This window comes from Hesperophylax consimilis, chromosome 27, assembly GCF_061612785.1.
Source record: "Hesperophylax consimilis isolate HC1 chromosome 27, BYU_Hcon_1.0, whole genome shotgun sequence".
Lineage (NCBI taxonomy): Eukaryota > Metazoa > Arthropoda > Insecta > Trichoptera > Limnephilidae > Hesperophylax > Hesperophylax consimilis.
Window position 1 is genome coordinate 514120 of NC_142862.1, and position 25029 is coordinate 539148.

Here is a 25029-nt window from a genome sequence, read left to right on the forward strand (position 1 = left end):
AAAGCTATATGCCATGAGAAAGTGCACAAAATTTTTAACAGAATCGCTTGCACTTGTAACACTTTAGAGTTGTTAATTTTTGATTTCCCTCAAAAAGGGTTTGGTGTTCCAAAGGGAACCATATCGAATTTGCTCCGAATTCAGCTTTTTTTACAAAATTTATTTAAATGTGTTTTTTCTTTTTGTTTCTAGGCGACATGATAAGCGCCGGGCGCATTTCCGCCAGTTGGCAAGTTGATGACCTGGACATAGATCTCCCTGGAGAACTCGCCAGTCCTTCATACATCCCCATGAAGTGAGCCTATTATTTATTTTTACTTGGATCCTATATTCCAAGCACATGTCACGGGCTCAATCCTCTGCCTAACTACTCTACTTACTCCTCTATCATTTCCCAAGCAAGTAGTAGGAGGAATTCAAAAATTGTGTGAAAAAAAGCAAAAGTCCTCGATTCGCCCCAGTTTTGTAAATCCTGGGCTTGTGTGGTTGTCTGTTCAATTTAACAGTAACAGTTCTACAACTTCAAGATATCCTTTACTTGGAGCTAGCATTAGTCACTATCCCTTGTGTGAATGTCTGCTCCATTTAATAGTAAGAATCGACCTCAAGATGTCCTTGCAGCTAGCATTAATGTAGACCAGCCTTCATTATTCCTCGCGTGGACGTCTGCTCCATTTAACAGCAAGAGTTGTACGACCTCAAGATGTCCTTTAATTGCATCTAGCATTAATGCAGACCAGCCGTAATTTTTTTTAATTTTTGTATTTTGGTACAATATTTTTTTACATTTCATAGTTATCCAGTAATGTTGACCTCACTGAGTGACTTACCCGTGCTGAGACCTTCTTTCATTATTCCTTGTGCGGATGTCTGCTCTATACAGACATGCTCAATTCTGATTTATGTTAAAATTATTTTCAGTGAAGCGCTTCTGTCTCTGCCGACCTTCAAGCAAGAGGCTCCGTCTCCCACCGGGGGTGCCAGGGACCCCTCCAGTCCATCATGGCTAAACAGGCAGAATGTCATGGTGAGTTTTTTTTTGCCTCATTGATTTAATCAAGAAATCTTCCTATATCCTCTAAGATTAATCAAGCCTCTAAATCGTTCATTCACCTAAGTGTAGGCCTCCGAACACAACCTTACGCGCTGCGTTATATTGACACCACATTTATAAGTAAGGTGGTTAGAATTTAACCCATCTTGAACCTTAATCATCCTTTTTTTTTCAGATGAACAACAACATTGCTTCTATGAATGGGGCCAACTGCAGCCCGGACCAACACTCCCCCAACCTGCAGATGGGGGCATGCAGTGCTGCAAATCAGCAACAGCAGGGTACTATCGCTACTACCTAGATATCTTTTAGTTTACCTCATCATTATAATTTTTATCCCCTTTTTTAAATTAGATCGGAGACCCATTCTCAAAGTGCGGTGGGAATGATGTCCTCGTTCTTCGTTGATCGATGCTCTTGATTGAGCTCAAACAAAAAGCTTATCGTTGATCCTTTTGACAGCGGTCGACATTTGCTGTATGAGAATGGTTCGCTTCTATGACTTGTTTTACGTTAACTCCACACAGGCCTATGTCATCTTTTGGGATGTTGTGCAGGGGTCTTTTTAGGGGAAGGACGGAAAGGAAGTTCTGAGAAGGCAAAAGGTATGAGATGATAGGATCAGTGTATGTATAAGGAAGAATGAATCTATCCTTCTCGCTGCAGTCGAGAGAGACCAGTTAGAGAGGTGGGGTGAATAGGAATCAGGGGGTCAGTGTGTCCAGGAGAGATGTATGAATCCATCCCTCCCATGTCGAGAATCCGGCCTCTCGGGATCCGGCCCGCCACGCAGTTTCACCAAACGTAGCGAATCACTTGGAGTGACCCATGGTAGAGGTGTGTGTTGGTTAGCCAATAAATGGTTCCCGGTGGTCGTATTTTCAACAGCTCGACTGTGGAATGATGTACCGAACATGACTCAATCATTCCTTTCCTAAAACAAAAACTCCACACAGGATCTCCGAAGATTGCATGTGGAATTAATATGTATTTATTTACGTACGTTGTGAAATTCTTGTATGTAAGTCTTTTTCGGTGCTATTAAAAATATCTGCTACTGGTATTCTTGTCTCTATTACGAACATGAAATGAAATCAATTACAATAATGCACGGCTGTCAATTAGGGATGAGAAACCAATCTTCTGTCAGACAGCTTTATTAATTTTATATTGTTTATTAGACAGTTATAGTTTATATTTTCAATAGGAATATGTATTAATTTTATAATTTGTCTGAGTGAAAAATGTATGAGTGAAATCTTACTAAAAATTTGAAGTAGATAATATATTATAATATAATCGGTTTCAATTCTAAAATGATTTAAGATTTTCACGGCCAAAAGTATTTTTGTTATTTGTTTTTGGGGTGTTATGCCGTGTTGCGCTAACTCCTTCTTTAGCCAACGTTTCGGACAACGTTACAGTGTCTATCATCAGGGCAGATGTGTATGACACTGTAACGTTGTCCGAAACGTTGGCTAAAGAAGGAGTTAGCTCAACACGGCATAACACCCCAAAAACAAATAACAAAAAAAAAGAGGTTTCAATTATTATTATGAAACCAAGCATTTTCATTGCGTTATATGTAAGTGACAATTTTATTTATTTATTTGTAATCAAATACTATCCCCAAATAACTTATTTCATCGACTAAAATGAGTATTTATAAGTAAAAATTGTTGTGTTTGCCGCTGTTCCTATAATAAAGTTTTGTGTTGACATTCCAGCCATGCAGCAGAATGCCCAAATGAGCATGCACGGAGGCCTGAATCAGCAGCAAGGCAATGCCCAGCACATCATGTCTGCCTACGCCAGCAGTGGCCAGATGCCGGGCAGCGGGAGCCAGGAGCAAGCCGTCATGGACGTGGCTAATGGTGAAGACAATCTCCAATACTATTTATTTACAAAATAGTTTTTCTTTAAAACATCACATATATCTTTAAAAATAATACTTATTATATTTGAATGAAATTTTTTTACATAGTATGTAGTCGACAACACCCAAACTACAAAAGTACTGTGAAATTAAAGTCTGTAATACAACTCCATAAAGTGAAGTCAAAGTCAGTTTTGTGCCATTTAGTTTGTAGCATGTGTAAAAAATTGATGTATTTTATTGCATTACAAAATATTTGGTTTTCACTTTTGCACAAATCATTGAAAAAAAAGTACGATTTTCACATCTCCTGTGCCATAAGTTATTGGAGTTATTACCCATTCTACAGGTTTAATTTAGTTTCCTCATCTCCAGCTTCAGGAGCATAAGTGTATGAATGTTATTACCCATTCTACAGGTTTATCACTTACTCTATAATTTAGGTAATCCTAGAAACAGTATTTGGTAATCGATCTGCTTTCAAAAACACTATCCCATTACTTTTCTTTTAAGACTTTAAATAATATCTGTCAAATTCTCTCGAAATTACTCATATGTTCTCCCCCAGTTCCCCATTACTTTTTTAAAATTCCTTGCCGCAAACAAACCACTAGTGCAGACATTTTACTGTAAAGTAAAAATAACATATCGTTGAGTTATGCTCGATTTCGTTTTTTATATTTTGCAATACTACTTAATGATTGACCGCTGGGTGAAGATGGGCGATGTCTGGTTAAAACAGTAGGTAGAAGCCAATATCTGAGTTACTGGAAAGGGCAAAATGAATATTAAGAGACACGACGGCTCCGTGATGTATGGGGGGGATACCATTGACCTGTGTTTTTGTTAACTCCATGTATGTTAAAGTCAAGGGATTGGTCTACCGTCAAGGATAAAAGGTGAAACATGGGATGTAGCACGATGGGTCATGGGTCTATGACCTGCTTAGCTATGAGACTGTCTCCTTATCATATGTACCTGCATAATGTATTTATTTACATAATGTAATGTTATATAAGTTGGCTGAATACTGTACAAATTACTCATTTAGTAGTATAGTTTAAAATGCATATGTATACAGTTCAGTGATTGAATTTAGAAATACAAACAAAATAGTAATGCAGTTAGAGAAAAACTTTAGATGTATGTATACACTTAGCAGTATTTTACACTTAGCAGTATGTAAAATTGCACCTTTGTGTGATAATTAACAAACAACATTAATTTGTATCCTTTCTTTCAGGTTTGTTGCTGTGTTCTCCACACGGGTCCATAGAAGGCTACGGGAGTTGCTCCATGAAGCCAGTTCATCAGCAGCCCGATTGTATTGGATCTGCAGACAATCGGTAAACATTATATTGTTACGCTCATACTTTAACTACAATATATGGATGTATCTATGTTCTTGAAAACCAAAAGAGAAGGGAATACGTTGCGCATATTTAAATCTCATTATTGCCTGATAAAAAAATTCTTACAAAAATTAGTTCAATGTATCGCCACTCAAAACGAGGAAGGGCGCTAGTGTTCAAAGGTACACAAATAATATTTAGGTAAATTAGTGGAGAACTTTAGTGCATGACCTGGATAGATATGTTTTATGTAAGCATGTTTTTCACAGTCAAAAGTTTGCAAATAGAAATTCATTATGTACTATCAAAACATGAGAAAAGTAGTGCGCACATAAATGGTCTCAATATCTTATAATGTACCTTCTTTTAAAAAAGTACACATAATGATATTGGACAAAAGAACAATATACAAACTTAGTTGGATTGGATTTTGCCTCTTCCTCTCAGTGCGAATTTTAAACAATTAATCTAAATTAACATTGAATAGTATTTCTCCAGTTAGTCACAGTGCTTTTTAACCTTTCATCTTCCTGAATTATTTCTAATCTGTCGTAAAAATACTTTAATGCTTTATCACAGGGTGTGAGACGCACAACCATTCTACCAAAATAGGTGAGAGTTAAAATATGTATACATTGAAATCTCTTTTTTGATAAAACCTTAGAAATGAACCGTCCGGTAAAGAAGTGCTTTCGCTTAAAGAAAAATTGTCATGTTATCTGGCAAATTATTTAGGAATCTCAGTATTTTTATTTGAATACTTTAATTTGTACGTGAAAAACGTGTCTTTCTTTAGGATATTAAACATTTATTTATAAATATAGCTTGCTTCCATTGTTTTTCTGCATTCACAGCACCTTTTAAACATAAGTTCCACTTCCAGAAATAGTACATTGTAATTAAATTTAACATTATTTGCTTTGCAGTTTTCAATACGTGCTGGCGGCGGCCACCTCTATTGCCACCAAGTGCAATGAGGACACCTTGACCTACCTCAACCAGTGCCAGTCCTACGAGATCAAGCTCAAGAAGCTGGGTGATCTAAGCCACTACCGGGGGAAAATACTGAAGGTATTGCATACATACTTATACAGTTGCATATATGTACTAGTAGACCTCGCATCCAATTAAGGTGGTTTCTAATTTTCTCTTCTTTTATTAATCAAAACCATCATTTCTTCTGAGATCATAAGAATTGTAAGTAGGTAGGTATGTATTTAAATACCATTACATATTTCATGTCAAATTTTTATTATTTCATAAAAGATATACAATTTGTCGAAAGAAACATCACTATCTCAATGACAATTCTTTTTTTCAAACTTTCTTCGGGTAGGTAGGTACCATCATAATGAAAAAAAAACAAAAGGAATGTCTAAATAAACAAGACAATTTCAAATTTAATTAAACATATTTACTGAACCATTAAAACGGCCACTATATTGAACTGGAAACAGAACGTACAAACAAATTAACGGAGATGAAATGCAAAATGGTCGAGTTTAGACAGGGCTTCGCTACGCTCAGTGAATAAGTCACTTTCCCTTTGATGGAAGAATCATGTTGCCTATTTCTGTAAAATATGTTGACTCTTAGGCCCCAGAGGGGCTAATAAAACTGATTATATATTCAAGCAAGAATTTCGATATTTTAAGATGTATGATCGTTTAACCCGAAACAAGATAAAATTTACCTTTGGATACACAGATGCGCCCTAATCATACTTCTGTGGGTTTATCAATTTCATCGTTTATAATAATTTAAAAAAACAGAATAGTTGGTTAGTGTGTAATAGACGATGGTGTTATTTACCATTTTGGCTAGAGTGAAACATTTTGAATGCATTTTCGTTGCTTTGTTAACCAACCAGAATATTTTTTTTGTTTGCAGAGCGTCATTCGCATCTGCTTCCACGAACGTCGCCTGCAGTTCGCCGAACGTGAGCAGATGTCCCTCTGGCAGAGTGAACGGCCGGGAGAACGCATTGTGGAGGTAAATTTGCATTACATTTTGTTTATTCACATCTGCTTCCACGAACGTCGCCTGCAGTTTGCCGAACGTGAGCAGATGTCCCTCTGGCAGAGTGAACGGCCGGGAGAACGCATTGTGGAGGTAAATATGCATTACATTTTGTTTATTCACATCTGCTTCCACGAACGTCACCTGCAGTTTGCCGAACGTGAGCATATGGCTCTCTGGTAGAGTGAACGGCCAGGAGAACGGCCGGCACGTTGTTTTCCTTCAGATTTACCTTCAATGAGTAGTTGAAAACTTTGTTTTTTGGTCGTTATTCAACTACCGGCACGTTGTTTTCCTTCAGTATCACATTTTAGAAATTTATATTGTCCTAATGCTTTTTTTTATTTCCAGGTGGATGTACCACTATCATATGGTCTGGTCCATGTATCACAGCCCTCTGACCAGCCTCTTCTCAACACCGTAGAATTATACTGGGACCCTGTCAAGGAAGCCGGTGTTTACATTAAGGTATATATTTCTAAAAAATTAAAGAACCTGCCGATATATTCTAGAAATGTGATCTATACCGATAAGAAAGAAAACTGATGCCTTTCTAGTCCTCGGCTCCAACAGACCAATGAATTGATTTTATTTTCAAGAAAAAGATTGTTATTTTATTGGGACTCAAAGGAGAACGGGATGTTTTGGACCCACCCCTAAATCACCCATCCAATGTCAAAGCCGGTGTATTTGGCTTGGCGCTCGAGTCTAGGTACGTGGCGGACTAGTAGGAATATCGGCAAATGGCAGAGCTTGATTTTGTGTTTGAAACTAGTAATAATAATCAAGCGACAGATTTCTGAGAGAGTACTCGCTGTCCTAGTTCTTGTATGTTCAATAGACCTTTTTTTGCAAAACTGAGTTATGAATGCCAATATGTACTATTGCGCATTAATGAAGTTCAAAAAAACCATATTTTTTGGTTTTTAAGTGACATTTTAAGCATTTTTCGAGTGCCAATATCCACTCACGGAATAATGTTTCAGTTCTTATTTGTTCAATCTCCTGGATATTGAACATTCAAACACTCAAAGTTATGAATATAATATTTTTTTAAAAGTTCATAGATATTTGTTCAACATCCCGCAGAAGGTTGAGGTCTTGAATGTTCAATCTCCACTGTCAACCAATCAGGAGCCGGCTAGTTAAAATGTGCGGCCATGTTGATTTTTAGTTGTTTTCTAACAACGAAATTGTTCCACTAAAAATACGTTTAATTACGAATATATACTGTTATTGAACTAAAAAATGACTTCACCGACTCCAGAATCAATAAACCTTAGAACAGTAGCTCAAATAGAAAGGTAAGTCTTAAAATTATGTCATTTATATGCTTTTTCACCATATTTTACATGTACTTCTTGAATTTGCTAGGCAAATATACAGGATGCTTCATTTATTATTTATTTATTCAATTATTTATTTACAAACTTAGGACTTTTAACTAAAATGAGTATTAATTAATTATATTAGTGCATTAAAACTTATTTTTATTCAAGAAATACAACAAAAGAGCCAGGAAATGGAAATGTGCAAAAAGTCGACTGTCCTCATAGTCTGATTGAAAGGCATCTACGACACATATTTTGTCCGTTATCACTGCTGAAATCGCTGATGAAAACGAAGTCCAAATATTTCAATTTTGAATTCATTCAATTAAAAGTTTCTGATTTTTTTTTTTTTTAGTCACATAAAAAACAATAAACATATTCTTATGTAGGAACTACAATAAAACCAACTAGGCAAACGACTAACAACAATAAATGTAATGTTAAATAGCGCACACCCATAACCCAAATCGCGGGATATTGTAATTTTAGGATTTTAAGAGCTGAAAGTATTTAAAAAAATAATATTTTACTCACGATAATCAACATAACTTTAAAAATTACATTTATCAAATGTAGGTAACGAAACAATAAAAAAAAACAAATTTTCAACTGAAAATTGAACTTCAATAATTTTACGCATCACTCGGGATTTTTTTTTCTACAGTCTCAACTGCTCCCAACCATCTGGAGCCAGTGAGACTATGGAATCCCCAATTGGGGTATATTAGTATATTGTGAGGCTGAAGGTAGTGTGGAGGGGAAGGAGATGGAGAGGAGAAAGAGAGGATGGAAGATGAAGGAGAAGAGAGATGGTATGTGAGTATCTATTCAGGTCTGATCACCAAACACGGCTAAAGCCATTTCAATTCTTATGTTGGTCTTTACACCATATCTTCCTCTCTGGAACATGCCGCAAATAGACTATATGTTATTTTAAATGAATAATTTGTGAAAATAACATAAATGAATCAAATAAAATTTACTTGCGCACGCCGGGATTTGAATCCGCGACCTCCGGATTTCTAGTCAAGACTACCCCTAGACCACGGAGGCCGTAATACGTACGATGTAAGAATATTTCACATTACGCATGCACCGACAACCGATAGTAGTGTATTAGCGGTAGGTACCTTTGTACTTGTGCATTGTTTTCAAACTTCCAAAATATTGGATGATTTATATAGAGCAGTTTTTGTGAAAAATCAACTCAAGGACTCTGTTTGTATATTTTAAAGTAATACTTTAAGTCAACTACTAACTAAGATAAAAGTAAAGTATTTGAAATCTGAAAATCACCCTGTATATACAATTTACCACTAATTGGCTAATTGAACAAAAAATACCTCAAACTTATGGGAGCCGAATTGTTCAATCTCCAGACGATATGTTCAATATGCAAAATAATCATTCATCATTTTCATGCCATGTTCAACGTCCACCTTTAAAGTCATAATATGGGCATATTATAGCTTCAATCTTCGAAAAATGATCTTTAATAATTTTTTAGAATTTGCCTGTAAAAACAAAAAAAACGTCTCCTGTAAAATTTGCTAAATGGTCTATTGAACATACAAGAACTAAGGCAGCGTACTGTATACACAAATGGATAGAAAATTAGATACTGTTTCCACATATCTCAAATGTTTGTCTGTTGGGAGTTATACTGTCTTGAAAGTGATCTTAATCTAACATTCTAATGTACCTAATATGAATATCACTTTCAAGATTCAATAATTCCTCACCAACAGACTACTGTTTGTTAACAACAGACTAATGTTTCACTTTAGAAAAACCTCTACATTGGTATATCAACTATGTATTACTGTAGGCTCAATTATTTTATTGAGGTATGGTCACTTTAATTTTCACCCATTCTTCTTTGAGCTGAACGTTTACCAAGGGTTAACATTACGCCATTTTCCTCAGGTGAACTGCATTTCCACTGAATTCACTGCCAAAAAGCACGGGGGCGAGAAGGGAGTCCCATTCCGTATCCAGGTGGAGACCTTCCTGCCAGGGGAGGGCCCCCCGGGCACAGGGGCTGCCAAGGGGCCTCCGCAGGCGGACCGCAGGCTGCACGCCGCTGCTTGCCAGATTAAGGTAAATAATACTTTTAAAAAGAAAGTAAATATTCTGCCTGGAGCCGGTGAAATTATAACATGTTTTGAGGCTGAGGGAAGCGGGGAAAGGAAGGAGATGGGAAGAGGAAGGCTGGGAAATACCTACATGGCCAAAGTATATTCAAGCAATGTTTCAATTCTGATTGGGGATCTTTCACCATCTTTCAATATAAATTAGAACGTGGAAATTAATAGAAATTCTGTTAAGGTTAAACATAGCGTATGTTATATTCTACACATTCATAGATGGTGTTAATTAGTAATAAAAAATTATACTGTGCAGATTAAATATCGCTATCTCTTTCCAGGTTTTCAAACTGAAGGGAGCTGACCGCAAGCATAAGCAGGACAGAGAGAAGATCCTACGCCGCCCGGAGTGCGAACGAGATAAATATCAGCCCAGCTATGAATGTACCGTCTTCACAGATGTGAGCTGAATCCTTCATTTGTTATTTCCTGATTACATTCTAATAAATATAAATAAAGAATAACTGAGTTTTATGCTGCTTATGGTATATTTTTTAAATATTATTGTTTATGTCTTTTCACAGCTTCCAAGTGATGCGGTGTTCTCTCCAATTGGACTTTCAACTGGACAGCCTTATTCTCCTGAGCAATGGTGAGTGCCTTTAATATTTATTTTTAGGTTTTAAGTACTCCTTAATTTAGAAAGAGAAACAGATTTTGTCCGCAGATGAGATGTGCTGATGATTTAGAAAACTGAAAGAAACTGAACTTCGGATGAGTAAAAGCTGTCGAGGATTGGCAAATCTGGAAATATTTGAATGTCTGAAGATGGACGCCAGAAGGCTCATGAAGAAGAAGAATGACTAATATTAAACAAAGTGTGCGAAAATTCGTAGTACAAGCAAGAAATTAGTGAATCTTCATTATACCGAAAACCCTAAAAATATATGTTTTATCGATTTTTTTTTTTAACTAAAGCTCAAATAAAAAAAGCTACACAACACAATTGACTCCAAATGTGATGTAGATTCACCTGTTTGCCGATGTATTACCGTGTCTAAATAATGGCTAGTCGATCTTCATGGTTGAGAAATCTCCGAGATTGGCTGCATCACAACGTTTACTTTGTCAAGAGTTCAGGTTTTAATGATTGCTGTTCAACTTAAGGTAGGAGCGGTACATCAGAGACTCGTTGTGTCTTAATAGCATGAGACTGACTTTTTCATCCCCAACGCCGTCAGCTTGAAGCGAGTGTGAAGAGAAGGAGATGGGTTGGGAATCTAGTCACTAAACATGGCTTTAACCATCAGCAATGTTTCAATTGTGAATGGTGTTTATCCAAGGTGATACTGAGAGTATTTATCACTCTCAAATGAGCCGCAATTAACAGTATTCTCTCTTATAATCCGCCCTTATTTTTACTAGTTGCAAGCACAACATCAAGTTCTGTAATTTTCCAGTATTCTTATATCGCCGCGTGCCTAGACTTGAACACCATGTTTTCTTCACCGACGGGTTGGGTTATCATTGTTTGTTTTCATATAATATTACGTAATATTAGTCGGTGGCTGAGTTGACATCGCATTTAGGTCCCACCGTCGTAGTGTGTTCAATTCATCGGCTGGCTAAGTCATCCATCACAAACACAAGCAACATTTTCCTCTTACTGTGATGGTAGTAGGTTATTTTAAAATATTGTCAGGTTATTCGTAACCCAATAATATTTGTCTTTCTTTTAAAAAAAAGAAGAAAAAAAAGTTAATTGGATTGCACATTCCACATAAAATTCTTACCTATTCTTTGACTATGGTACATGAATATACTTACAAGCTACGTGACTGTACTAGGGTACCTACTAGATATTTGCAACACCTTTCATTTAGTATGGTTATAACCTGTAAGACTTAACCTGTTGAAGGCCGTAGCATAAAACAGAAACAATGTTTATTCAACTTCAGAGAGGTGCAATTCATAAAAATCAGAAGTGTAACCTAAAGTTTTATTAGCGCAAATGATACTTTTTGTTTTTCATACATTTTTCAAAGCTTTAAGGTCAAAATCACAACGCAAATTATTTTACCAAGGATAATACTAGAATGCTCGCATGTTCTCCGGAGTAGTCCACTGGTTAAATATAAATACAATTTTGTGTGAAACACGGCCCGACCTCTTAATGTGATTGGAGCGTGTTGTGTAACGTCCCATCTTCGGGTAAAATTCCGTTTAGGGGAGTCACTCGAATAACCGAAATTGAACTTGATTTAGACTAATTTAGGGCTGGGGAATCCGAATCTGTAAGAATTAGGTGGGGGTCGGCACTATTAACTGAGTTATAGGGTCTTGAAATTTTGTACGCGATACATAGAAACCATGTTTTATTTATCAACTATGACTTAAGAAAATCAAATTAATAACTATTTACTTCTTTCGAAATTTCAGTAGTGCAAACCAAAAAAAGAAAAGTGTTGCCATATAATAATAATATCAATGCATGGAAAATTCTGAAAATTAAATATCATTTGCCAGATTTGTAGTTTATTATTTAAAATCTTGTAAATAAATCCCTAAATTAGTCTAAATCAAGTTCAATTTCGGTTATTCGTGTGACTCCCCTAAACCGAATTTATTCCCCATCTTCTCTGCCTATCTACCTACCTACCTCAGATAATTGGTTGGTTTGACCCAGGTGTTTAAACTCTGGTCGCATTTGACGTTGTCATAAATTTCAAATATTTATTTATTTTACTATACATAACTTAACTGTCTCAGTAACAATCTTTTTTTATTTATTTATCAATAAATTAAAGATGTCCACTGACTCAATATAATTATTTCCCTCCATAAGTACTCTGGGCAATGATGAATACATATGGTAGTTAGTCCCAGAATTTCTGAGGATTTCTCTGCAATGAAATAAATCCCGACTTCTAGTATTACGTAGTGGAATCCGAAAGCCTATCAATGCAAGCAATTCTGGACTATCAAATGCATCGTTTAGAATTTTATATAGAAATACGTAAGTCAGTAGAAATCCTTCTTTCTGATAATTTAAGCATATTCATTTAATTTAAAAGAAAGTTGTAATCCACCAAATTTGCTGGAATACCCATTTAAAACTTAGAAAACGTAAGAATTTATTTAGTATTTTTTCAATAGCTTGTGCATGAATAATGTAATGCGGATTCCACTTTTGATACCGAGCCTCAATTTATTAATCGCAGATTTTCGGCCATTGTCAAATTTTATTAATTGACAGTTATGCTTGACGGTGAGCTAAGTCCATAATTTGAAGTAGCTATTGTTATTGTTAAACAAATTGGTGTTAATTATTGCCGATTTGTGAAGATATCAAATACGACGGATGTTCAAACAAATATGAGATTCAAACGACTGCTGTATTGTTTCAAACTCTTCGTCACAATTTATGACCGTCGAACGCCGATTCTCAGCCCGTTGTGGCTAGAGGTGGGTCCTATGAGTACTTTTCGTTACTGGGTATAATGAGTACAGGTACAAATAAATACCTGGTAAAAAATACCGGTGACAAAATACTCAAAAGTATTTAATACCGACCTGAGGAGCGATTAATTCAGAATAAGTAATTTCTAAACTGTACTCACATAAATTCTACCCACATATTCCCCACAAATTTTCAACGTAAACTTGATTCCCCCACTTGGAGTGTTGTTACAGAACTTCTGTGAATAAAAATTTCCCCACAAACAAAAATTCATGTTTTTGTGATTTGTTTTTGGGGTGTTATGCCGTGTTGCGCTAACTCCTTCTTTAGCCAACGTTTCGGACAGCATTGCAGTGTCCACCATCAGGGCAGATGTGTTATTTAATGTGTTATTCAAATAACACATCTGCCCTGATGATGGACACTGCAATGCTGTCCGAAACGTTGGCTAAAGAAGGAGTTAGCGCAACACGGCATAACACCCCAAAAACAAATCACAAAAATACTTTTGGCCGTGAAAATCTTAAATCATATTTAAAAATTCATGTATTCCTCACAATAATTTTTCTAAATACATGGGGGGGGGGTGTGGCCGCGGAATTCCCTGACGAAAAATTCCCCACATTTTTCTAATCAAAAATTAAAAATACCCATTAAAGATACCCATCAAAAATACCCATCAAAAATACCCATCAAAAATACCTATTCAAAATACCCATCTAAAATACCCATCAAAAATACCTATTCAAAATACCCATCAAAAACACCCATCAAAAATTCCTATCAAAAATACCTGGTAAAAGTACCTATTAAAAATATTTAGTCCCAGTATAAAATACTTGTGAGTATTTTGAAGATTCGTCACAAGTACAAAGTATCGCATGAAAATACCCGGTACTTTAACTGGGTACGATAAATACGCCTCACCTCTAGTCGTGGCCTTTGAACAAATTGTGATCTACTGACAAGCATAGACACACAATAGTTACGCTTGATAACTGTCACATTCTGATCAAACTCTGGAGGAAAGTGCTGAGGGTCGGAATTTAAAAAAGACCATTCAAAAGTCAAAAAATACAAAATGGCGCCGAAACACCCTAGCCTTAGTTAATACGAGTTGCCTCAAAATATAAACTAATTGGCCTCAAACTTCATTATAATATGACGCTATAAAATATTAATATTCTCACTAGCCTTCAGTGCCTTATCGTAACAAAGAACAATTAGCCATCGAAAACCAGGACTAAGCCAGTTAAATCTAGTATAAAAATATTTATTTTACCTGTAATTCAGTTAAAAGTGATAACTCACTGCTTTCAAGAGATTATATCCAAGTAGAATAATAAAAAAAAAACAATTATTTTTATTTTCGGCCGAAAATTTCAATGATCCTCGTAATAATGAATATAATTACATTCTAAATTATTGTAATCTTCAGTTTATTTGATAATTTTATTTTCTCTGATCAATTATGTCAATTTGTCTAAACACAGGGTGTCCCAACATTATACTTTGAGGGCTGATGAGAACTGATCAACTCATGATGGACCAGAATATTATAACTTGGCTTTTATAAGAAATTTACAAGATATTGGAATTTTTATTAATTTCATTTTTGTAGTACATTTTCTACATTATGGTGAGACGAAGTTATCTAATAAAAAAAATAACTTACAAATCACACAATAATGTTCTTATTTTCAAAAGCCGTATGCACTTGTATTTTTACTTTGGGATGTGATCAATAGTGGGGCTATTCAGGGTTGTGTAATAAAATTAGTTTTACTTTGGGATGTGATCAATAGTGGGGCTATTCAGGGTTGTGTAATAAAATTAGTTTTACTTTGGGATGTGATCAATAGTGGGGCTATTCAGGGTTGTGTAATAAAATTAGTTTTACTTTGGGATGTGATCAATAGTGGGGCTATTCAGGGTTGTGTAATAAAATTAGTTTTACTTTGGGATGTGATCAATAGTGGGGCTATTCAGGGTTGTGTAATAAAATTAGTTTTACTTTGGGATGTGATCAATAGTGGGGCTATTCAGGGTTGTGTAATAAAATTAGTTTTACTTTGGGATGTGATCAATAGTGGGGCTATTCAGGGTTGTGTAATAAAATTAGAATGTGAAATTTTGTAGCTGTGGCACACGAAAAATAAACTCATAAAAGTGGCAATATCTCGTAAAATAACGAATTTTTACTATAAAGTCATGTTATGATATTCTTTTAAGTCCGTCATGAATTGATCTATCAGCCCTCCAAAGGTTAACATTAAGCTTTGGTTCAACCTGTGCAATTTTAAAAAACTTTTTGATTGGCAAGCACTATACAACCCACAATATATAAATATATCTACAGGTTTGAAGGAAAACTGATGTTGCCAATTTACATAAGATCTTTCGACTCCCAGGCCCCAGACAGGCCAATAAAATTGCTCATCCGCTCGAGACAGAATTTTTGCATTTGAAAATGTTTGATCAATTTCAGCAAAAATAAGGGAAAATTGAGCTTAATTGTTTACACACGGACACGCTCACCATATTCTATCCATTTATCTTTTCAGTGTAATTGGAACTTGGAACCGTTGAAAATATAGTTTTTTTAAGTAAATTAACACTACTATGTGGTCGTTAGTTTTTAGCCAGTTCAAATTAGTTTTCTCCTATTCATTAAATGTTTTGTACAAACATCAGTCAGTTTTCAGAAACAACGTAAGTCCATAAAAATTACGTGCTAAATTATATGTATTCCCTTTTGCACAGGCCTAACCCAAATTAATCTGGACTTATTCAGATTCCGCAATTCTTTAAAGAACAATAAAGGATTATTATTCCGGACTTAACCAGTTTTCACAATTCTTTGAAGCCTAAAAAATAATAATTTTACGACCTTTCCAGATATCGCAATTTTTTAAGCATAAATAATTAATAAAAAATAAGTAAAAGCAATATAAACTGCTAAATTCTACACAATTTTTCGGTTGGAATAAAACATTTTAATTCCAGCTTAGGTCCATTTACTAAAAATAATTTATTGTTGCATAATATTTTTAATAACAGATTAATATATTTATGTCATGTGAGGTGAACCAAAATATATTTTTAATATCGATTCGATTTTAGACCACATATTATCATGGAAACATAGGTAATCTCAAATGAATGTTAACAAAATTAAGGTATTTCACAAATATTAAACATCTGTCTATCTAGGTAAGTTTTTAGATTCTCACGGCCAAAAGCATTTTTGTTGTTTGTTTTTGGGGTGTTATGCCGTGTTGCGCTAACTCCTTCTTTAGCCGACGTTTCGGACAGCGTTGCAGTGTCCATCATCAGGGCAGATCCGGTAGACATCATACACACATCATCACACATCTTCGGATCTACCGGATCTGCCCTGATGATGGACACTGCAACGCTGTCCGAAACGTCGGCTAAAGAAGGAGTTAGCGCAACACGGCATAACACCCCAAAAACAAACAACAAAAAAAATCTGTCTATCTAGTCTATAAAGAAGGGTGTCTGTGGCGGGAGGCGTGATTTGATTTTTATTCAAATCTACACTTTTATTCCGAGATTGATGAAATTTTGCACACTTAAACTTCAAAACAAAAGGAAGGTGACTGTCTACACGAGATTTTGGAAAACCACACCATCTCCTTTCCTTCTTCTTCCTAGCACTATCCCAACTCATTGCCTAGGTAGGCTGTTGGGGTCGGCTCTTCTCGTTCTCAGGTTATAGCTTCTTCGGTTCTGAGTGGCGCTTTCATCTAGGCCGTTTCTTTGTAGGATTTTGGAGCATTGGGTCATCCAGGAGTTCTTTGGTCTACCTCTGGATGACTGTCTTTGAAGCTCTATAGACATTGCCTGCTTCACTGTGTGGTCTGGTGGTCTCCGTCTTATGTGCCCATACCATCTTAACTGTCGTTCCTCTAGCTTACTGTTTATGTCAGTGACACCCAGGCTACCACGAATGCGTGAGCTTTTAATTTTATCTTTTAATGATACTCCTGCCGTCCATCTAAGCATTCGCATTTCTGCTGATTCGAGTTGCCTAGAGTAGGAGTTGTACATAGTCCAGCATTCGGAGCCATACATTATCGCGGGTCTAACAATAGTCTGGTATGTCTTTCCTTTAAGTTTTATTGGCATTTTCGTGTCGCACAAAATTCCTGTTACGGATCTAAATTTCATCCATCCCACTCCTATCCTATGGTTGACATCCGCTGCACATCCTCCGTCTCTGTGGATGAGTGAGCCCAGATACTTAAATGAGTCACAGTTGGCTAATGTTACTCCATCCAATTGCATCGAAGGAGTTACAGCATTTGGGTATTCAAAAGGTAAATACAAATATTCCGTCTTTTTCCTACTAATTTTTAGTCCATTATCCTCCAGGATCTTTCTCCACCTTTCCAGGCTATTTTGTAGATCACAATGATTTTCTTCTATCAGTACTACATCATCTGCAAAAAGCATAGTCTTGAGAATACTGTTCATTTCTTGACTCGTTAGGTAATTCATGACCATTATGAATAGCAATGGGCTGAGGACAGATCCTTGTGTACCCCCACTTTAATTGGAAATGTTGGTGACATCCCTGATGTGCATCTTACTTGTGTTTCTACGTCTGTATACATATCTTGTATGGAGAGCACATATCCTTCTGGTACGTTTTGAGATCTCAATCACACCATCTCCTTTCCCATCCCAGAATTTCGATATTCTTTAAATTTTGAAATAAGAGGAAAATTACGGTCTACATCTGATTTCGAAAAACTCTGTGTAAAGCCCGAGTAACGCCGGAAACTTTCGCTATTATTATAATATAATGAAAAGTGTCCTTTTAAATCTACAGTTTTTTTTCAAAATTTATAAAATTTATGCAGTTGACCTTCAAAACAAAAGAGAGGTCACTGGTCTACATGAAATTTCAAAAAACCACCCTCATCGCCCTTCCACTCTTTAAAAAAATATATTTCTTGTTGAAGTTTTTGCGCACTTGACGTTTAAAATAAGAGGAAAATTGGTGTTAACGTCTTATTTCGAAAAACTCCTTGTAAAGCCCGATCAACGCCAGGAACTTCGGCTACTATTAAATAAAAAAATAGTTTACAATTCGTCAAATAAACGTTTATTAGCTAAAATCGTAAAATCCAACGCCAACCAATAATTTTAATAGTAAAAAAAAATATTTTTTGTCTTGTTTTGTACAACAAACATGATCATTTTCACGTAGGAGCTGAGAACACGTATGTATAGTGTATACGCACGTTTTATTTTTGCTCTTTGTGGTATTTCCTTCTTCTTAGTCAAAAAACATATATTAACGAATTCAAAACGTATGTAAGCGTTATTTTTTGTTTTTTTGTGTTTAGAACTCCATTTTTTTTAAATTTTATTAAAATCAAATTTAATCAATATAATAATTATAATTAATAATGTTCTGCAAGCATTTTATTTTTATAATTTTATTATTGTGATAGCTGTTTCGGCGTTCAAGGTCATTTTTAAACTGCGGTTAGGTCACGTTGAGACGACTTATTTATATGATTCTATTTCAATTTTTCATGATGTCTAAAATGCTTTGTTACCGGTTAAACCGATTTACTGAGAAAATAATTGTAAATAACAATAAATTCTCTATTCTGTAGGGTAATTTGAAATCTATTTTTCCCACATTAAAGGGGTTGACAAATTATGCTATAAGTACAAAGCGTTTTATATAACTCCATATTGCTCGCCATACAATCCCATACAGACCTGTCACACCTAAAAAGATGATGTGTTATAAGTTTTAAGTGTGCGCAGTAATCAATCTGTCAAAAAATCTGTCATCTGTCAAAGTGACAGATCCCATACAAAGAAATGATATTCCGCGGCAGTTCCCCAATTGATCTGACCCTCTCCTGAGGAAGATTATAACGTAGTGTGTCACCCCGAAAAATAATATGCCACGCCCAAATTATGCGCGCATAATATATCTTAATGTGTCTAAGGCTTAAACGGTAATTAAATGTGTTATATTGTGTAGGTCTTGTGAACATACTGAGAAGTGGGGAATAAATAATTTTCCTTGGTGATTTCCTTGAGGTGATTTTGCACAAAAACGGCGCTATACAAGTCATCCAATTATTATTATTATTATTATTATAGTATGTAAGAGGCTCAAAGTTATGCGGGGTATGGGCGTGTTAATTATTTGGTTAGTGATTCGCTATTATGTTTGCTGGGTGATTTAATCATAATTAAATAAAATTCTCTCATCAACTCGCCCCACAGTTAGTTAGTTCATGCATTGAATTAATCATAATTGAAACGGCCAGCGTAAAACCGGCTGGCTTGCGTAGCCCATTCTATATCCACCCAGCCAGCGCGCCACTCAGCGCGAGTCACAACACGGCACAAGTCACCGCTCGCGCTACCGCTGTCCGGAGTACGCCGGTTGAATCCGGATAGCGCGGCCGCTCCCGCCCGCTCTCGGCTGCCGGGCCTGGCTTGTTTTCACAACTGTGGCTCGCTAAACCGGAGATTGTTTGGTATTAGGCATAATTAACGTGACCATCCTGTATCGTTGTCCGGTTACTGAAAGCGGGACACTCACGGCATCAAATTGAAAGATAATCTAATAGATATATGGTATTAGGTACGAGTATATAGCAAAACGACTAGTGTTATTATTAGAAATGAATATGCTTAATTTGTAGAAGGATTTTCATTGACTTGGTATTTCTTTATAAAATTCTAAATTATGCATTTGATAGTCCAGAATTGCACGGAGAAAAAATACTGATATTGAATATTGATAATTTATTAAGAATCTCTTCTAATTATTGGTAATCCAGTTAAAAACGGCATTGCTTGACCTGAATGAATTTATTAATTTCCTACGATGTCGGTCATAAAAATTCTGATATTTCTGCATTTTATCATTGTATATTATCAAGGCGTGAACCGTTATGTTAGGAACTAACTAGTTTATCGGGAAACGGGTTATCAATAATTTGAACAGATATTTAATAAATTATCAAATCTCATTTTTCTCCGTGCAACACTAGAAGTAGGGATTTATTTCAATGCGGAAATTCTGGGTCTAACTACTATATGCCCAGAATACATATATTTGGAGGGAAATAATTATACCGAGTCAAGTGGACATCTTTAAATGATTGAAAAACAAATGAAAAATATTGTTACTCTAATTGTTACTAATATGGTCATCTTCAATTTATCACTTATAATGCAAAAGATCAATTGAGGCAGTTTAGTTATGTATAATAAATACTGTATAATTTTTTGTACTCGTATGTAAAAGCCCCTAAAAAGAGCACTAGTAAATAAATGCCAATTTGAAAGAGAACTGATGTCGCCACTTTTATAAGCCTTCAACTCCCAGACGATTACGTTTGCATATCCGCTCTTTGGGCAAACAACACACTTAATAATAACATTTAGAGAGTAAGTTTCCTCTTATTTTGATCCTCAAGTGTGGAAAATTTTGTCAATCTCAGAACAAAACTTCAGATTTGTATAAAAATCCGATCCACGCCACACCACGCGCCACACGCCACGGAAACTATTCTTTATATTAAATAGATTCATAGAAGATTTCGCAGTTGGGTACTTATTTCGTATTATCATAAGCTCTGAAAAGCTTTGGAAAATCTATGTTAACTCTCTAAAGTAAACCACAATATCTTGTATTTGTATATTGAACTGTTAAATACGAAATAAAGTTTTGTAACTCGGGCAAAGCCGGGTAGAACTACTGATACGAGTATAAAAAAAAAACTTCATCGAATTTGTTATCTTATAATACAAATGATTGATTGAGGCAGTTTTATTTTTTTTAGTTGGGTAGGTACCGATAAGAAAAAAGTTTGATATTCTTCAGTCTAGCCATGCCTCCGAGGTTAACAAACAACGCTATTCTCAGTTGTGAAAATTGTTGGTTGTTACATTGTACGTTGTCGTTGTCGTTGTACGTCTCTTGCCTCTAGTTAAACTATTATAACGCGAACTTAAAACTCTACCTTACTAGAATCGCTATTAACCAACAGTTGCAACAACCTACTCTTAAAATAGAACATACTTATATGTTAAATAATAACTTGTCTATGTATCTAAGTTAATATTGTTTACGGCAAAAAGGTAAACTTTGAGTGTAGTGTTTATAAATACCTGTGTCTTCGTGTGTTTATTTATTCAAATAGTGCTGTTTATAATTTAATAATAACTTTTAATTAAATTTTCGTCTTATTTTAATAATATAATAATTTTCTATAGAAAACTTAATTTTTATTTGTGTCGTCTCTATAAACACGAACTTAATTATGTTTTTTGTTAATAAAAATGGTTCACTTTATAACTGATATTGTAGAACTTGTAATCTTATTAAAAAGTAAAGGTTATCTTTGTTAATTTAGTATATTATTGTGAAAGTGGTGAAATTGTAGCAAAAATTTACTGCATGTGTATTTTATAATGCTAGTAAAAAGTGACTACCGGCTTTGCTTGAGTTCGAACTGTTTTATTTTTCTTTTTGAACAATTCAAAAATGTTGAACAAACAATATTCTTGTTTTGTTTTTTGACAGCTCATTGGATATTTCACAGCCCCATAGCGCTGATAGAGCTGATACTGAGAGATAAGAGCGTTGCGTTGACCTTGAAATTCCGGACAGAAAATGATGTGCATATTTCACGATACCGAAGTTTTTTTTGCTTCATACAATCAGATTTGTACTTAGTTTAGATTATAAATAAATAAACGGGGTTAAGGATTTTAGATAATCTCCCCATTTTCTTGTTACAGCCGTGGTTTCGTAATAAGCGTACACGTTATAACCAGGTTCCACTACTGAGTCATATTTAATCGCTTAATTAATGTTTTCCATCAGCAGATTACCGAGTATTAATAGCTTTTATTTGTTATCGCATTATGTGTGGTTTGTTTACATTATTTTTCATTTATCCGTCGCTTGTTTAGGTCGTTCAGATGGGTTAGGTTAGGTTAGTTCTCGAAAGTTCCAGTTTTCACAGGATTTATATTATTTGTTTTGCTCGGCGTTATCCGGTAGGCGTTTGTGTATGTTAAATTATTCATTCAGTTTCGGGCCGTGAACCAATGTGTGTGGAGCGCTTACTTTAAAAAAAAATAGTGAAACCCGCTTATGATGAATACGCTCATAACGAGATCATGTCTGTAGCGATAAAAAAGACAGTTTTTTTTTTAATTTTCGGAAATCTCCGTGGCTTATCTCATGGTTATATTTATAACGCATGTGCTTCATGAATATATCAAGCAATGTAGATACACCATTGGAACACTGCAAATAAACGTACCTAATTGATAAGAAGTTCTCAATTCTTTGAACAATTTATCATGAAAATTGGTTGGTTAATATTTTTTTACATTCTTTATTACGAACATATAGTCCGTGTTAATTCGTTCAATGAATGTTTTTATAATTGATTAGTGATGACTTCATTTTGAGAACTATTTATATAAGAGCTCAAACTAAAGTAAATGGTAAACCTATTGGAAATCAAAATAGAACCAAGGGATACCCTGATATAGCACGGTCAATCAATTAAGGATTTTTAGAACAGTTCACGTCGAATAAATTAAGAACACTTATGCACTGTTGCTTGTTCGTTGCTCGGGAACGACCACAAGTTCCAACAGTGTCGATAAAACCTCTATCTATGGACAGGCAACTCTATTTATACCCATAACTTATATGGAAATTATTTAAATACATATATGGTCAATATTAAAATGTGGATATTTTTATGGAGTTAGATGGGTCGGATTAGGTTAGTTTTAATTGGTTAGGTTAGGTTATGATCCTATCAAATCACGATTTTGTATGTTATAACGTATTTGTGAGCGATTATGGAAAGTATAATTTAATTTATTAATTAACGCCCTTTTTCGGGGCTTTTACATATGAATATTAAGAAATATACATTATTTACTGTACATAACTAAATTGCTTCATTAACAACATTTTATATTTGTTTTAAGATAAATTGAAGATGTCCACTGTCTTGGTATAATTATTTCCCTCTATTAGTATTATCATATGGTAGTTAGTCCCAGAATTTCTGCACTGAAATAAATCCTGACTTCTAGTATTACGTTGTGGAAACCACGTACAGTGGAAATCGTACTAATTAAAAATCCGTTAAAACGTTTCTTAGTTCCTAATAAATGCCATATGATTTCATACATTTATTCACACTTTGTAAACGTTGTCAGTTCCATTGTTATTAATTCGTGTATATTCTTTTAGTTATTTCAACTTCAAAGCTTTTGCTGAAATTTTTGTTTATTTCAATTTTTATTTTTATTTATATAGTTACAATACAAGATTTCTTATTTTGACAATATTTAGTATGGGAATATAGCTAATTACTTATTTTACCATGAAAAGTTTAATCCACTGATTTCTACCGTATTCTAATAGTTATATCGTATGATATAATTATAATACACAAATAATAAAACATTGAATAATGACTCGGTGACTTTACCTCGAACAACTTAAAATATGTTTTTGATAATCTTGCAGATAATCGGCAATTTCAACGGCATTAAATTTATTACTAAGGACAATAATATTTGGATAATTTATATGGCGCCATTTTTGTGAAAAACCGCCTCATCTGTTTGTATTAAATGTGTACCACTTATTAACGTCACTTCTCTAAAGACTCTTCTAATTACACGAACTTCTTAACATCTAGCTTCAGACAAATATCTCTTCTAATTACATTACCCTTTTAAGATCTAGCCTCTTCGTATTACATGAGTTTCTTAACATCTGGTTTCAAAAATGTATCTTCTAATTTCACGAGCTTTCTAATACCTAGCTTTAGACATAGGCCTCTTATAAGTACCTGAGCTTCTTCTAATTACATATAGCTTGGGAAAAATGCTTCTTCTAACTTCATCTAGCTTTGGAAAAATGTCTCTTCCAGTTACATCTAGCTTTGGAAAAATGTCTCTTCTAATTACATCTAGCTTTGGACAAATATCTCTTCTAATTACATCAAGCTTTGGACAAATTTTTCTTCTAATTACATCTAGCTTTGGAAAAATGTCTCTTCCAATTACATCTAGCTTTGGAAAAATGTCTCTTCCAATTACATCTAGCTTTGGACAAATATCTCTTCTAATTACATCAAGCTTTGGACAAATTTTTCTTCTAATTACATCTAGCTTTGGAAAAATGTCTCTTCCAATTACATCTAGCTTTGGACAAATATCTCTTCTAATTACATCTAGCTTTGGAAAAATGTCTCTTCCAATTACATCTAGCTTTGGAAAAATGTCTCTTCCAATTACATCTAGCTTTGGACAAATATCTCTTCTAATTACATCAAGCTTTGGACAAATTTTTCTTCTAATTACATCTAGCTTTGGAAAAATGTCTCTTCCAATTACATCTAGCTTTGGACAAATATCTCTTCTAATTACATCAAGCTTTGGACAAATTTTTCTTCTAATTACATCTAGCTTTGGAAAAATGTCTCTTCCAATTACATCTAGCTTTGGACAAATATCTCTTCTAATTACATCAAGCTTTGGACAAATTTTTCTTCTAATTACATCTAGCTTTGGACAAATATCTCTACTAATTACATCTAGCTTTGGTCAAATGCCTCTTCTAATATCTAGCCTCTTCATATTAAATGAGCTTTTTAAGATCTAGCTTCAAAACATGTATCTTCTAGTTGCACGAGCTTTCTAATACCTAGCTTTAGACGAAGGCCTCTTCTAAGTTCCTGAGATTCTTATATTTACGTCTAGCTTTGGACAAATGTCTCTTCTAAATACATGAGC

General features: G+C 34.8%; 1 protein-coding gene across 2 annotated transcripts in view; it reads left to right on the forward strand.

The window, feature by feature from the left end:
* The window catches only part of gem (transcription factor CP2 like gemini), an 84405-nt gene that overhangs the window by 38059 nt on the left and 21317 nt on the right, over nucleotides 1-25029 (forward strand). For both annotated transcript variants that reach the window (XM_089647819.1, XM_089647821.1), the window contains 11 exons: nucleotides 193-295; nucleotides 922-1027; nucleotides 1230-1335; nucleotides 2782-2928; nucleotides 4174-4276; nucleotides 5209-5353; nucleotides 6173-6274; nucleotides 6653-6769; nucleotides 9559-9732; nucleotides 10061-10180; nucleotides 10304-10371. In XM_089647819.1, coding sequence (XP_089503945.1) covers nucleotides 193-295; nucleotides 922-1027; nucleotides 1230-1335; nucleotides 2782-2928; nucleotides 4174-4276; nucleotides 5209-5353; nucleotides 6173-6274; nucleotides 6653-6769; nucleotides 9559-9732; nucleotides 10061-10180; nucleotides 10304-10371 — 1291 coding nt within the window. The remainder of the gene's footprint in view (nucleotides 1-192; nucleotides 296-921; nucleotides 1028-1229; nucleotides 1336-2781; nucleotides 2929-4173; nucleotides 4277-5208; nucleotides 5354-6172; nucleotides 6275-6652; nucleotides 6770-9558; nucleotides 9733-10060; nucleotides 10181-10303; nucleotides 10372-25029) is intronic.